Consider the following 15816-nt stretch of genomic DNA (forward strand, 5'->3'; position numbering starts at 1 on the left):
TATGCGTGTTTTGAGTATTTTTATATTTCAAATATGATGATGTACATGTATATACTTACATCATAATTGAAACCCGGTGTTCTAGACGATCTTTTATCATACAGACGATACAGTATCATTGAGATGGAAGAAAAAAAACCCGTAGGACTGACGACATTAAAAATTAAAATACAGAAAACATTAAAATATACCCGGTAATTTGTGAAACTAGCAATTTGTGAAACTAGTATTTTTAGCAATGCAATTTTGTTTACGTTTGCATTACTAAGCAGTTGTTTATTCCAGCAGCTATATACATATGATCCGAATAGAGAGCTCTAGACGTTGCCTAATTTGATTTTACGATTATATATTGGGACTATAGTATGTCGATCCCAAAATATTCATGCAGCACATTTGGACGATTTATAATGGAAAATGTTGACATCTTTTCTCCATTTGGAAGTCACTCAGAAGACCTTGCACAATTTTTCAACACTATAATCCGGGTCTGTTGAAATGCAAAACCCCGTAGACTTCTTTGTTTTTAGCCGTGTATTTATACCAGCTGATAAGCTAGAGAGGACGTTTTAAAGAAAGAATAATAAGAATGTGTAATGCTTCTAAAAGAGAATCGCTTGAACCCTGAGGTATATATAAATATACAGCAAAAAGTGAATCGAGGATATTTTGGGACAGAATATAGTGGTCAATGCATGTACTGTTAATTTTGAGGAAATATATATTCTTGAATAAATAATCAAATATTGCTAATCTTTAAAAAAAAAAAATAAAAAGGTACATAAAGTATATCGTTTTAGCATGATTAACAAATCTATGAGGTAAATAACATTAGATAAGATTTTCCGTTTTCCCTTCCGTTCCGCTTTCCGTTCCGTTTTCCGTTCCGCGTTTTAGCAACACCCATGTATGTATACACGTGAACCCATCTAATCGAAGAGCTGGGTAAAACTAGTACCCGCTAATGAGACATGCATACCTGTGTTGTGTACGTAACTTCAGACAAAGATCATTCATTTGTAACATGCATGTATTTTTATGACCTATTCTTCAAATCCACTTGCACTATTTTATTAGGTAAATAACAGCTTTAAGGTGGTGCAGGTCACCTGCATATTGTGATGTACATGTATACTTTCTATTGAGATAAACAATAAAGTATATCAAATATTAATTAAATATTTACCCCCAAAATAATGTTACCTTACATTGAAGCGCAATGGGTTTGAGCGTTTACATGTCTGTAAGAGCATTGGGGTCCAAGGTGTATTTTTGGTACTTTTACAATTGATATAAATGAATTTTCATGGGGAGGGGGGGGGGGGGGGGGGGTCTGGACCCCTCACTCCCACCCCTTTGCTAAATCTGTGCACACGATGATGTTCATGTAGGCACACAAGAAATCTAAAACCGGCAACCGCCACGGGGAGGGGGCATAATTTAATTTTTAATTTTGTTTGTAATAATTATATAGACCATTATACTTTCTATGACATAAAATGTTAAGATTATTGATTAACTGAAAATTCAATGCAAACAGTTCTACCCCAAATTGCACATAAAGTGCTGCTCATGTCACGATGTGTATTATCATATGTGTAGGGATCTCATCCTTCAGTTATGAAAATTATAAATTTTAATTGTATTACCGGAGCTTGCATATAGCCTTCATTTTTAATTAAACTGGTACAAAACAGTGTTATTTAGGGGCAAACACATGGTGCGGGTATTACTGTCTAATGACAGCATCTAGTTTATGTTTAGAATCAATTTTCAAATACATCTCATTTGGATAAAAAAAAGCATCTTTCCTGTACGAGCCAACTAGTAAATGTATGCATAGTAAAAGTATATATTTCTTGAAAGTACAGCCCATTACAGTTTTACCCAAAATTATGCCTGGAACAATTTTTTACTGGAGGTTGGCTTGGAGTCTAATATCTTTTTTAGTTAATTTACTATGCAAATTTGATATTTTAAATTTTTCAAAAGTGAGGGTAACTTATAATCTTAAACTGTTTTCTGGATCTTCAACCTTCTAGATACATGCATGCAAAGTTTAAAAATAACGCTTAAAAAATATTCATGTATGATAACCCCTTTTCTTGGGTATAAAATGTTCTGTTTTTTTTTTATCTTTTGACTTTCTAATATTTTTTATCCTTGTTTAAGAACTTTTCAAAATATTCAAATGAATAACTGTTAGTCAGTGTAAATTATTATTCAAGATTTTGTAAAATAAATGCATATACAAGTAAAAAGAATTATCCTAATACATCATGAGCAGTTGTTTTTTTTTTACATATCAGCTGATTTATAAGCTAGATAAGATCCTGAATGTAAAGCAGTTACTGCTTTTTTACCCTCAGAAAGTCAGCAAATTCAGATTTTTAACAATTTGAAAGAATAATATTAAGATGAATTTGAATTTAACAAAGTGTCCCAGAAAGAAGCCATCTATATAAATAAACAAGTCAATACCAAAGACGATACTAGACTGTATTCACATATGTACGGCAATACCAATCCCGAGGTTAAAGTTTAATTTAAAAAAAATTGAATTTTACCCATTTAAATCTATGTACGCGTAGAGAATATTTTTTTGCCCTCAAAATGAGCAAAAATGAAGACCGGTGTAGCATAAAAAATATTTCAGTTCTCATACAAAATTTTACTGTATTTATTCTAAAATAAAGGTAAAGTTTGTTGGCACATGACAGTGACAGAATTACGGATTGAAATATCAAAACCATATATGTCCCCCTATAAAATTACTTCGATCTCGGGTGCATTTATAAAAAAAATATTCTTTATATCAATAAAAAGTAATCTTCTTTGCTGGAACTAGTGTTGGTATCAGTGTCCATGTTGAGCGGTACACCAACGCCACGTGTTATTCATTGCTCGAAATTCAAATTTTTTTTATCAAATAATAGTTACATGTTGTCATAAAAAAAATAAGTCATAACAATTAAGAAATAGTTCAATATGTCCTTCCAGGGCTCATAACAATTAAGAAGTAAGTCAATGTCCTCCCAGGGCTTCCGTAATAAACTGACTTTGGGCGTTTTAGGACTTATTTACCGTGGAAATACATGTACAACGGACTTGTCGCAAACAGAGGAAATTCGAACTAATTTTTTTTCTTTATTTTTCTCCACTTAAAATATTTCGACATCACAAATATGTTTAGTAGAATGTAAAAAAATATTATTTTTCTCTTATTTTGATGTACGTTATAACGACAGTCAGATTCATAGTATATGCGCGGATTTCTGCGCAAAGGTGCGAAATCTTGAATTGGGTCCGTCGTTTATTTGATTTTGGTTTGTAGAAGTGGGTTGAATGCTAGAATCTTTTATTTGATTTTCAACTGTTGATTCTCTTTTCCTTATAAGGTTTTTTAAATTATAGTTTTTAATAAAAATCTTGGTAATGGACAATTCGCAAGAGTCACAAGCGGTGTACGAATGACGTAAGTGTGACGTACGTTTATTGTGTGTTCAATTTATATGTTGATGGTGAGCACATGCTACTTACAGTCAACGCGCGTATAAAGGATCGACAAAAGAGATTTCCTTAATTACGTCATTCGTGCAAATCCGATCGTACGAACATCTTCAGGGTTCCTTGAGTGAAGCGCAAGTGTAGCGTACGTTTTCAGATCTCGCAGGACACCGTGGTGATTGTTGTGCATGTCCAACAGCCACCGTGCGTGTTTACGGGGAAGCGTACGTCCTTACAAAACTGTAAGATGCACTTGCGTGTCTCTCAAGATTTTAATTAAAATCCGCCTGTAGAAGCACGTGCAACCAGTTGTGAATAAGGCTTAAAGCATATGCTGACTGACGTCTTTCATACTTTATTAATCACCGAATTTTCTAAGGATTTTTCCGTTGTCCAGATTACGACAAAAAGCATGTATACACAGGTTGAAATTGACATATAAACTCATAGATACAGACATATTTCAGATTGCAAACCATTCACAACACAAATTTGTATTTAATTTGTTACTCGTTTCAATTTTGAATTTCTCGGTGAAGTGTGTCGCCAATTGAAATAAATATATTTGTGTACTAAACACCACACCTCTACTCCTCAAGGTTAATGTCCTTGCATGCAGTACTGTATTTTCTTCACTTTACCTGTGATCGACTCAACTACAAACAAGGTGTCTTTGGTGTCCACACATAAACTGTACAGTTCATGTAAATCACAGTTCTCAATGTAGCGGAGGAACTGTCCGTCCTGATCCAGGATGTGGATACGCTGGTTGTAACAGTCTGCTGTCAGGATCCGACCCTGGCTGTCTGTTGTGATGCCGCGTGGATAGAATGACCCCTTGGTAGTAAAGGGAGGACCAGTGTAGGTAAACCGGAGTTTCCCGGCCTGGTTGACCACCACCACGGCGCAGGCACCATAGTCAGCAACACATATATCGAAATTCATGTTCTCACTGATGTATTTATTGATATCTTATGAAGTTCTACTACATCAAAGATAAAGTTTCTCTATACTTTCATTAACAAAAGATATATAAAAACTCATCAATACACAGTTTTCAAATGACCTTGACCTTTGACTTTTATGTCATTTTGATCGGCCAAGGTAGACACTCCAGGTGGTTCGATATCTCTACGAGGTATGGTAAAAAAGTAATTTTATTGAATGTTAAAAACTTGCAGGGGCAATAACTGCTAGAAGGGGGTCTTGACCCTTTTGGTCTGAATAGATTGAAGAAGCCTCTAAGTGAACTTAACACATTATTAACAGTAGGAGTAGCTATAACAAGCTTTTCATACACAAAGGCAATAAGCAAAGGGTCAGTTGGTACCATAACTTTTAATCGTCAATTAGGCTGTCCAAAGTTAATTTGTTAATACTAATACAGGGAGGATCACTATTAAAGGGATAACCTACAAGTAGTTTGAATACTCATTGTCTTTATATTAATGTATATGAATAAGATCATTTGTTTGAAAATTTTGTTTGTTTAAATTTTTTTGCCCTCCCTTATGGGTTTTGTATTTTGAAGTGACGTTAAACGTAGAATTAATTTTGAGCAGCCTTACATAAATAAAACTGTTTCAATATCTCTATAAATAAAAACAAGTTGATAAAACAAGATTATCAATAGTGTCGATTGAAGTCATAATTTCGGAGGATCTGTGGTCGATAAAACAGCCTTGTCAGCACATACAATTTTTCGCTAAATCCTCAGTCATTACTGGTCGTACGTGTTTGGTGATCGTGCGTGTGCTACGGGTTTTGCCAGGCGTGGCTCCCGTGGCTGATCGTAGTGTTAAAAATCGAATTGAAGTGATTGCGAATGCAACGTAAGACAAACGGACGTTTGAGTGCCAGTCGTAGGTGGCACCTTCAGGTTTCTTAAGATCATTTGTTTGAAAATTTTGTTTGTTTAAATTTTTTTGCCCTCCCTTATGGGTTTTGTATTTTGAAGTGACGTTAAACGTAGAATTAATTTTGAGCAGCCTTACATAAATAAAACTGTTTCAATATCTCTATAAATAAAAACAAGTTGATAAAACAAGATTATCAATAGTGTCGATTGAAGTCATAATTTCGGAGGATCTGTGGTCGATAAAACAGCCTTGTCAGCACATACAATTTTTCGCTAAATCCTCAGTCATTACTGGTCGTACGTGTTTGGTGATCGTGCGTGTGCTACGGGTTTTGCCAGGCGTGGCTCCCGTGGCTGATCGTAGTGTTAAAAATCGAATTGAAGTGATTGCGAATGCAACGTAAGACAAACGGACGTTTGAGTGCCAGTCGTAGGTGGCACCTTCAGGTTTCTTTAAAGACGAGTTGCCACTTGCAACGTGCGATGTCCGTACGGTAACGTACTTTTGTCTTGCAAACGGCAGTAATAACATACGCGTTGTAGGTCATCCGCAATCCAATCATCCAGACGTCTTTCTGTGCCCCACGACAGCTGCACGGACAATTAAAAAACATTTTTTTTCTAGAAATGAACTGAAAAATATCTACTGTAAGCAAGTTAACATTGAAACGTCAAAAGAAGACTGTAATTGTAGTCTGTAATTGCTGTTCTGGGGATAAGACTAACTAAACTGTTTGACATAACTGAAAAATGTTTTTGAAACATAATTTATTTTTCGTATCTAATACCATAAAATATTTAAAACTTCTTTCAAATCTAGAAGACAGTCTACGCTAATTCGAATTTCAGCCAATTGATTATCAACTGATAATCTTTCTGGATATTGTTATATCTTTGAATGATTTTATAATTTTGTTAACTATTGGATGAACTTTATCTTCGAAAAAAAACACTGTGACGAAACTTTCAATCGAAAGGAAAAAAATCACATCGGATTACTTTGCTTTTACAAATTTTATTGTTAAATGGGTGACATCATTTACACTTCATACATTTTTTTCAAAATCTACTAATTCTTTTCTGATATGTTTACAAACAAAAATTACAATACTTACGAAAACAAAAACTTCCTCCAGAAGGATGTACTGGAACATTTTGTGGAGTTGGAATGATATTCGTTAAGAATATCGTTCTGCGCGTATAATTTTTCATTTTTCCTCTCCTTACTCCGAAAATATATGATTCTATCTTGGCACGCTTGCAGGTCGAAGTGACTGGAATTTCTTATCATGCCTTTTCTCTACTTTTACTTCTAATATCTATTATCAGTTCTTGCCATCCATCATTTTGTCAAAACGAACGCATTTAAGGACGGCGTACCCAATTCATTTCAACAATAGATTTTTTATCCAAAGTTTTATATACTGTTAATCAATTAATGGTAAGTGAAAATCAATAAAAAAAATTACATGATCATCGACTTCCTTATTTTACTGGTGGCTTTTGAAAATTTGGGTACGAAAATCCTCAGCTATAATTAAAAGTAATGGACATTTTCTGGGGTGTGGTGTAAAAACTGATATTTTAAAAATTCTGCAAAGAATTTTTAACTCTAATCAAATTGTGTGATTAAGAAGTCAATTAGCTGACCAATGAACGTAAGAAAAATGTAGGTCATCGACCTAAATTTTTTTAGGGGTTGTGTCGAAGTTCACTGCGTGGTTCATTTTTCTTCAGAAATATCATTAAAATAAGGACATAATAAAAAATTGCCTGACGTTACATTAACTTCTATGCACATAAATATTGTTTGGTTAAGGTATAAATTCAATATCTACCAGATAATAGCGAGCGCAGCTCGCCGGCGCGCAGCGCCGGCTAGCGAAGCGAGCTCTAAGAACCAGTGTGCGCGGGAAAAAGAACGAGCTAAACCTACAGTTCATCAAACAAAATTTTTTGTCTACGTCCCATAATGCTCTCTAATGTTTACACCCGTGGTGCTATGCCAAAAATGGCCGACTTTTAACTCGTAATTTACGGTGACTTAATGTTTGAAGACACGTTTTGAGTACCGCATATGCTTTGGTGAGACTCAAAAGATTTGTTACATGCTTCCATACCTTCGTATTGAGTCGAGAAACGTAAACAAAGACGAACAAAGTCATGGATGACGTCACAGTGCACTCGCGCTTTTTTTCCCGGGAAAAAATTAGAGGTGGATCAAACATCTGTAATGAGTGTAGGCCTACTGGCTATTTCAGTATAGTCTGCCATACCTGCCTCATTGACATATGATTTGTTTTTAATCTTTTTTTAATATAGAGATTTTATATATATATATACTAGCAAGGGCCATACTTTACTGTCATATCGATCCATTTTTAAAGTAATTGTGCATGCATGTACCGTGCAGTAAGCAGGTAAGTATATGAGTAGGGAGGAAATAAACAATAGGACATTTTGAACTAAATAAAAAGGAATAAAATGAAAAAATAAACAGGTAAAAAAATTATGTAGATATTGCATATAGTCATACCATTAAATAAAAGTGGGAAATTACACACCTACAATCAGGTACCGGTCTCTCTCTCTCTCTCTCTCTCTCTCTCTCTCTCTCTCTCTCTCTCTGGGTAGGGGGTTGCTCTGTATATATCATAACCATTAAAATTATTATTTTTGGCATACTTATTGTAGAGCAATACTCTCTCAAAAATTGTTTGACGTTCTTTGATACCTAAATAAATCTATAAGTTGACAATGATGCAAGGTACAGTGTGTGTAATTCTTGCTGCGCTCGCCAGAACGGTAGCACCGTAAAACATATTAAGACTATAAACTGACTTTGGGCGTTTTAGGACTTATTAACCGTGGAAATACATGTACAACGGACTTGTCGCAAACAGAGGAAATTCGGACTAATTTTTTTTCTTTATTTTTCTCCACTTACAATATTTCGACATCACAAATTATGTTAAGTAGAATGTAAAAAAAATATTATTTTTCTCTTATTTTGATGTACGTTTCAACGACAGTCAGATTCATAGCATATGCGCGGATTTCTGCGCAAAGGTGCGAAATCTTGAATTGGGTCCGTCGTTTGTTTGATTTTGGTTTGTAGAAATGGGTTGAATGCTAGAATCTTTGATTTGATTTTCAACTGTTGATTCTCTTTTCCTTATAAGGTTTTTTAAATTATAGTTTTTAATAAAAATCTTGGTAATGGACAATTCGCTAGAGTCACAAGCGGTGTACGAATGACGTAAGTGTGACGTACGTTTATTGTGTGTTCAATTTATATGTTAATGGTGAGCACATGTTACTTACAGTCAACGCGCGTATAAAGGATCGACAAATGAGATTTGTAGTAGTTACCCCATATAATGTTGTTGGTTATGTGCAGATAATCAACATTATTATAAGGGGTAAGTTACTTGTACCATAGTTTACAATTATTCATTATATCTTATTATCATAGTAATCTCGGGAGTGCACCTGCCTCTAAACAATACGGTGCCAATGCGTTGGTCTTTATATATGTACATTGTACTTCGTGAATTTCCCAAATGACTTTCTATCCCCGACAAAGAGTAATTATTCTTCATTTTTTTAAAAAAAATTCATAGCCCTAATGAATAGATCGACTTCTCATTGTTTTGTTTTTATTTCATATTCATTCATTTTCCGACTTTTAGTATCGATATTTGCTTCAAATAATTAAACGTATTAACACAATTTCCTATGTACGAACCTTAAATTGTGCAATGCTTCTGTTTAAACAATTGAAATTAAACTTAAATTGATGAAGGTGATTAGTTTTTTAAAATCTTATTTGATACTCTGTATCAATGTATGTTTTTTAAATGTGGCTGAAAAAACCTGTACATATATATTATGAACAAAATTAATCAATTTCAGCCAAAAAAAAAATATTATTTGAGAAATGTCGCGAAACCGTGAATGGTTAATGTCAAATTCGATTGGCTATCGCTATTCACTCTGTCCACAAAACAAGTTTTCTATTCAAACGCTTTCCTATCACGTGATTGACTTTCTATAAAACCTTTAAACAGGATACTCCTATTTCATTTAACACACGTTGCTCTACTTGTCCGCACACATGGAAAGGAATATTAAAATAGAGTCTTTCTGACAAAGCCATTGCCGATATTGTTTTGTCTCGAGCTAAAAATGAGATTTATACGACGATCTAAGTTAGTCGAGTCATTTATCCGTGTTGAGTTTTGGCAATTTTGATCTGGAGGAAGCTCTTACTGTGGAGTATTATGGACGCGCTAAAACAACTTTGTTGATGTTGTTTTTACTCGAGATAGTGGGCGGAGTTTAAAAAAAGTGTGGGGTATGCACATATAACCCACACTTTTAACAATAGAAAACTCGCCAAGCTATGGTACAACCTTAATTACGCCATTCGTGCAAATCCGATCGTACGAACATCTCCAGGGTTCCTTGAGTGAAGCGCAAGTGTAGCGTACGTATTCAGTTCTCACAGGACACCGTGGTGATTGTTGTGTATGTCCAACAGCCACCGTGCGTGTTTACGGGGAAGCGTACGTCCTTACAAAACTGTAAGATGCACTTGCGTGTCTCTCAAGATTTTAATTAAAATCCGCCCGTAGAAGCACGTGCAACCAGTTGTGAATAAGGCTTAAAGCATATGCTGACTGACGTCTGTCATACTTTATTAATCACCGAATTTTCTAAGGATTTTTCCGTTGTCCAGATTACGACAAAAAGCATGTATACACAGGTTGAAATTGACATATAAACTCAAAGATACAGACATATTTCAGATTGCAAACCATTCACAACAAAACTTTGTATTTAAAGGACAGGTGACACAAAATCATTTTCTTCTAAAAACATTTTCTTTGATAAATATAAATCAGTTTATAACAATTTTTCCATTTGACTAGCATCAGATAAGAACACACAGCTCAATTAAGTGTGCTGAAAATCCCAGCTGCAGCAGATCTCCGAGTTTTGCCGATCTTTAATGAGATAAGAAACCCCTGTGCGTTATTCGTCAAAGATGACATAGTCAGCTATCGGCTACATAGTAAACAGAGCAATGGACGAGGATTTATTTACACGTACAGGATAGTGTATTTGTGTTGCAAATGATGATTTTGAAATAAAGCACTATCAGATTAAAGTGAATTTATTAAAAGCATATTTTATTGAAAAGTTTAGTGTATGAACCCTCTCCTAAAAACAAAGCAATAAGATTATAGAATATACAAGATTACATGTACATAAGATAGTGGTAATAGGAATTGAAAAAAAGTAATTAAATTAGAATGAATCTGAAGATTCTGTGATTGATAATCATTTATTGCAGATTATCTTCCTGTCAGCCAGACAGGCAACCACTTGCTCAGATTGTCAGTATTCAGTAAAGTTTGAAATATATTGTTTGAATAATATGCATATTAATCCAATCTCGCAGATCCAACACATTGATTTGAATAAGTTGATATTAATCTTAATATTTTTTTTTCTAAAAAAAAACTCAACTGGGAGCACGATGAGTTAGATTTTTATTATATCACATATAAATCCTTTTTTGTGTACTATTTGTAACAATTGGTGTTGCTGTAAAAAAAAAATAATCCATTGTCACTCTGAATCTAATGTCAGTATATAAGAAGTAATCAGTGTGCATAACAGCTCGTTTCTGGGCTTTTTTTTCTTAGGTTTGATCAATAGAGAATAAATTATACACAACTCAGAAGTACTACCAAAAAATGATCTTCATAAACTATTAAAAGAAAGATCAAATTACATTTGGATAAAATTCAAGGAGTCTGAGATTAATACGATTTTAAAACCTGAATACTATGTTAAGAAACTACTGTTTCAGTATTTACTGATTATGAAAATTGGTATATATATAGTTCTTTTAATTAAATTTCAATAAACAAACATGATCAAATATCATACTAAAAAATGAAATTAAAAGATGTTTCAGTTATTAGTATTGAGATTAAGGTAGACCCCTGATTTTGTGGAACTAAAGAAATTTACAAATATATTTGCTTACAGGTACCAGGTATTCTGGTAATACTTCTTAAATCAAAATATCCTTTAATGAGTCCAATTAACTTAATTAGGGTTTATTTACGGTTTAAGATCCAGTGAAATTCCTGGTTACGAAAAGTCTCTATACATTATCACTCACTCAGATGTTGACAAAACAAAATCCTTTCTTCAGAAACAATGATTCCATGGTTTTGATGATTTTTATCTTTTACAAATCCAACATCTGACATATTTTATCCAGCATGAAGTATATAGATCAATGAAAAGTTAACAGTACAGCTAGTCACAATTTTTACTCTTATTCATAATTGCTGAGGAAACAGAAATGGGGTTTCTAAGCTTAGAATAACTCTGTTTATGTATTGGGTTCTCAAACTTTTAATAGCAATGAGCAAAAGTTAATGACTTCAGATTTTAGATAAGAGCAATTCAGAAATCCCTATGGTTCAAAGATACAGCGAATGGGCAGTGTGTCGGCTATTACGTCGCACCGAAGGTTTCCGATCTCAGAGGCTTCAGATATGCATATTGAGGTCACGCGTCTTATCAGCTCAGTAATTCAGCAATAGCTGTGAAACTGATGGGAGTAGTAAGGAAAATTTTGCAGAAATTGTATCCCACTCACAAATCAACTTGTTGGTCAATGTTTTTGTGATTGTGTCACCTGTCCTTTAATTTGTTACTAGTTTCAATTTTGAATTTCTCGGTGAAGTGTGTAGCCAATTGAAATAAATATATTTGTGTACTAAACACCACACCTCTACTCCTCAAGGTTAAATTAATGTCCTTGCATGCAGTACTGTATTTTCTTCACTTTACCTGTGATCGACTCAACTACAAACAAGTTGTCTTTGGTGTCCACACATAAGCTGTACAGTTCATGTAAATCACAGTTCTCAATGTAGCGGAGGAACTGTCCGTCCTGATCCAGGATGTGGATACGCTGGTTGTAACAGTCTGCTGTCAGGATCCGACCCTGGCTGTCTGTTGTGATGCCGCGTGGATAGAATGATCCCTTGGTAGTAGAGGGAGGACCAGTGTAGGTAAACCGGAGTTTCCCGGCCTGATTGACCACCACCACGGCGCAGCCCCCATAGTCAGCAACACATATATCGAAATTCGTGTTCTCACTGATGTATTTATTGCTATAGCTTGTTGAATAGAGAGGTCCTCCTCTGTCATTGTACTGAATGCTTTGTTCCTCTTTGGGACCAGTGTAACGCAAATTTGAGTCAGAGTATCGCACAACTTTTGTTTGTTTATGATCGTCGCTGTTCATGACAACCAGAAGGTCACCAGAGGAGGTACTACAGACACCGAGAGGTCTCCACCCCTGTAGTCTGATCACTGTCTGTATCTGTTTGTTCTTTATCATGTTCACAGATTTGTCATCAGTATAAACTAGTTCCCCACTCCTTGTCACTGCTATGCCCCATGGACCTTTCTCTGACTTGGTTTGGATTGATTCTTTTTTTACTTTTTTTCCGAGGAGCGTGTAACGTTCGATGGTATTTTTTCTAGAGCCACACGTCCAGATTTCTGCATCCTTGTGACAGCCAACACTACATAACTTGTTAAGAGTACCACCAAACTGTGTTTGTATTGTGGTGATGATCCGTGGCTCACTGAGCAAGGGTCTGAGATGATGGGACCCAGCACCAGAGGTCTTCGCTGTTTTGCTGTGATCTTCTGTTGTATTAGGGGGCACTGGTAGTGATCTACATTCTGTATTTTGATCTGTGTTGGTTTTCTTAGAAGAACATTGAACTGGAATTACGTTTTGTTCTTCATGTTCATGACAGAAAACGCAAATCGTACAAAATGAAGAATCACATTGTAAACACTGAAGTTCGCATCGTTCTGTGGCATGATTTGAGCATGTAGTATGATTTAAAGTTCGATGTTTGAACGGAACAACTTGGTGTTTTCTAGACTCATTCAACAGATGATCTTCAACACAAGCTTTGCAGAGATTGGTCTGACAGAAGTCACAGTGTAGTGGGGGGACAGGAGTATCACACACATCACAACGCACCACATCCTGGGCAGTGTTTCGAGGGTCCATAATCAAATGCCTTCTGTATAAAATATGAGAGAACCCAAAACATTAATTGATTTGATGAACATATTGGGAAAAACTGAGATGTCCGTAGACACTTTGGTTGTTAATTATGGTCTAAAAATTAGTATGAAAAACGTAAGTCAACATGCGACCCAGTGGAAGATTGTATTTGATGAAGTAAAATTAACATTTACAATTTTATCTCGATTAAATTCCACCAACCAATGTCTTGACCATGTATTTTTTTCTAGATCATTTTTAAAGAGATTTTCTAGGTGCTATTGTAGTACAATAAAAATAAGTGAGGTGCACACAATGTAATTTTTAATTTTCTTCATTCAGTCAATGATGACAAATAGTTAAACACGCAAATGTTAAAAAATATTCATGTTGAAATTAATTCAGTAAATTTTATTTTTAAAAAAGCCTGTCTGATATTTCACTCACAGAATTTACATACAAATGTATTATATTTGCACCTGATGTTATATATATTTTCTCATGATAAAACAAAATACACACCTAATTATTTAAAATATTTGGAAAGGGTTATATTTGTTTACTATGAAAAAAATATTTAACGTCAGTGGTTTTTGCAAAGACGCGTTATGTATTTTTTTCATAATAAAATGTACCCCCCTATATAATAATAGACCGTAGGGAGAAACTTATTAGACTCCGGTCAACTGAGCCAGGATCTAGACCCACGCCTACGCACGCTCTGTGTCTTAATTACTGAGTTACATAATTATGTTACCTGTGAATTTCTGGTCTGAAAGATTAACTGTTATCATGCATTTTCCGGGGTTTTATTTTTCTGAATAAAAAATATAATGAGGCATGTTTCCATGGTTTCATTACATTAGAGTGTCTACCCCGCTACCTGTTTCATTTTTAGCAAATCATGCCACTTGGTGTCAAATCGTGAAGATTTTGCAAGATAAAGAAATAAAAATAGAATTTTATCAGCTGTATTTCTGATTATTAAAAGTACAAATATATTCAATCAACTCTGCATGGAATCCCGGTGTCTTTCTGATAAAACAAGGGACAAATGTTTGTGATAACTCTCCCAAATTTGATATTAAAAAAAAAACCCAGAAATTATTTATTCTTAGTATCCGCTTACTAGTAATGTTTCAAATTTTTTTTTAAAGACCTTTAGATTTTGAAACAGTTCTTCCAGTGAGAGTGTGGACACATCTCCTCCCCTAACCCCCAAATTCATAAACTTAGATCCCCCCCCCCCGCCTCCGTACATTCATAAACTTTGGTCGGTTCAAAATTTATCTTTTAATATTTTAATTTTGAAATTTTAACTTTTATAGTTAATAGGTTTTCAATAGATGGGTTTTAAAGGGACTTGGACACGATTTGACTTAAAATTTTCAAATTTTATTTTTCCATTTTCAATGTTTATACTGATAAATATAGAAGTTTATAATGCCATGTCAAAATTTGAAACTCAAATATCAATTTATAAGCAAGATACAGAGTTTATAATTCTTTGTTTGTAAACAAAACTCGAATATTGTCATTTTTTACATATTCGTTGTATTGGGATAAATTTCAATCAAATACAACTTTTTTTGTGGAAAATATTATTTAAGAAGTTATTGAATTAGTTTAAATTGTTATTTACATGCCATTTTGTCTAAGAAATGGTAATTCTCTACATTACCTTTTTGCAAACAACTATAGGACTCGAGCTTTGTTTACATAACAATCAATTCTTACCTCTGTATCTCGCTTGTAACTTGACTTTAACATTTAATATTTTGGTCAATCATTTAAAATGCACCAATAAACCATTTTATACATAAAAAATAAAAATAAAATTTTTGATCTCAAATCGTGTCCAAGTCCCTTTAAATTGTTATTGTGACATATGTATTAATTACGGTCATCACATAGCAGTTCTATTATTTCAACTTCACAGACGGGTCTTGAATTGAAAATATAAGATAATATAAATGAATTGAAGTACTTACTCAGATCACACGATAGATGCATACGTTTGAATGTAATAATCAATAAACAACCAACTTCTAATATCCAACATGCCGATTCCATGTGTTATCAAGTGTTTTATCTTTTGAGGGCTTCTCGTGAATCTACTTGTAAACGATCACGCGATTTCTTCCATTGAACAGATAGTAAGTTTATACCGTAAGACTAAATGTATGATAAAAAAATATTCATTTACAGCGCTATAAAAGCAAATTTTATTTTCTAAAAATGAGTGTCTGAAAAAATATAACCGAGGGTTTTTTTTATTAGAAGTTTTGTAGAGACATGAACACAATGTATAGACGTGTATTATTATTCC

At 34.1% G+C, this 15816-nt stretch overlaps 1 protein-coding gene across 1 annotated transcript; it reads right to left on the reverse strand.

Annotated features, from left to right (window-relative positions):
- Positions 1–12149: 12149 nt before the first annotated feature.
- Positions 12150–15544, reverse strand: LOC109620966 (tripartite motif-containing protein 2). The gene is made up of 2 exons (XM_034478086.2): positions 15479–15544; positions 12150–13503 (listed from the first exon to the last, which is right to left on the reverse strand). Exon 2 carries the CDS (start codon positions 13488–13490, stop codon positions 12204–12206), a length of 1287 nt encoding a protein of 428 aa, XP_034333977.2. The 5' UTR covers positions 13491–13503; positions 15479–15544; the 3' UTR covers positions 12150–12203.
- Between the last annotated feature and the right edge of the window lie 272 nt (positions 15545–15816).

The sequence above is a fragment of the Magallana gigas genome, chromosome 9 (genome assembly GCF_963853765.1).
Source record: "Magallana gigas chromosome 9, xbMagGiga1.1, whole genome shotgun sequence".
Lineage (NCBI taxonomy): Eukaryota > Metazoa > Mollusca > Bivalvia > Ostreida > Ostreidae > Magallana > Magallana gigas.

Bases quoted from the DNA above. Each gene is read 5' to 3' on its own strand.
- LOC109620966 (XM_034478086.2), bottom strand. From the start codon at position 13,490: ATGGACCCTCGAAACACTGCCCAGGATGTGGTGCGTTGTGATGTGTGT.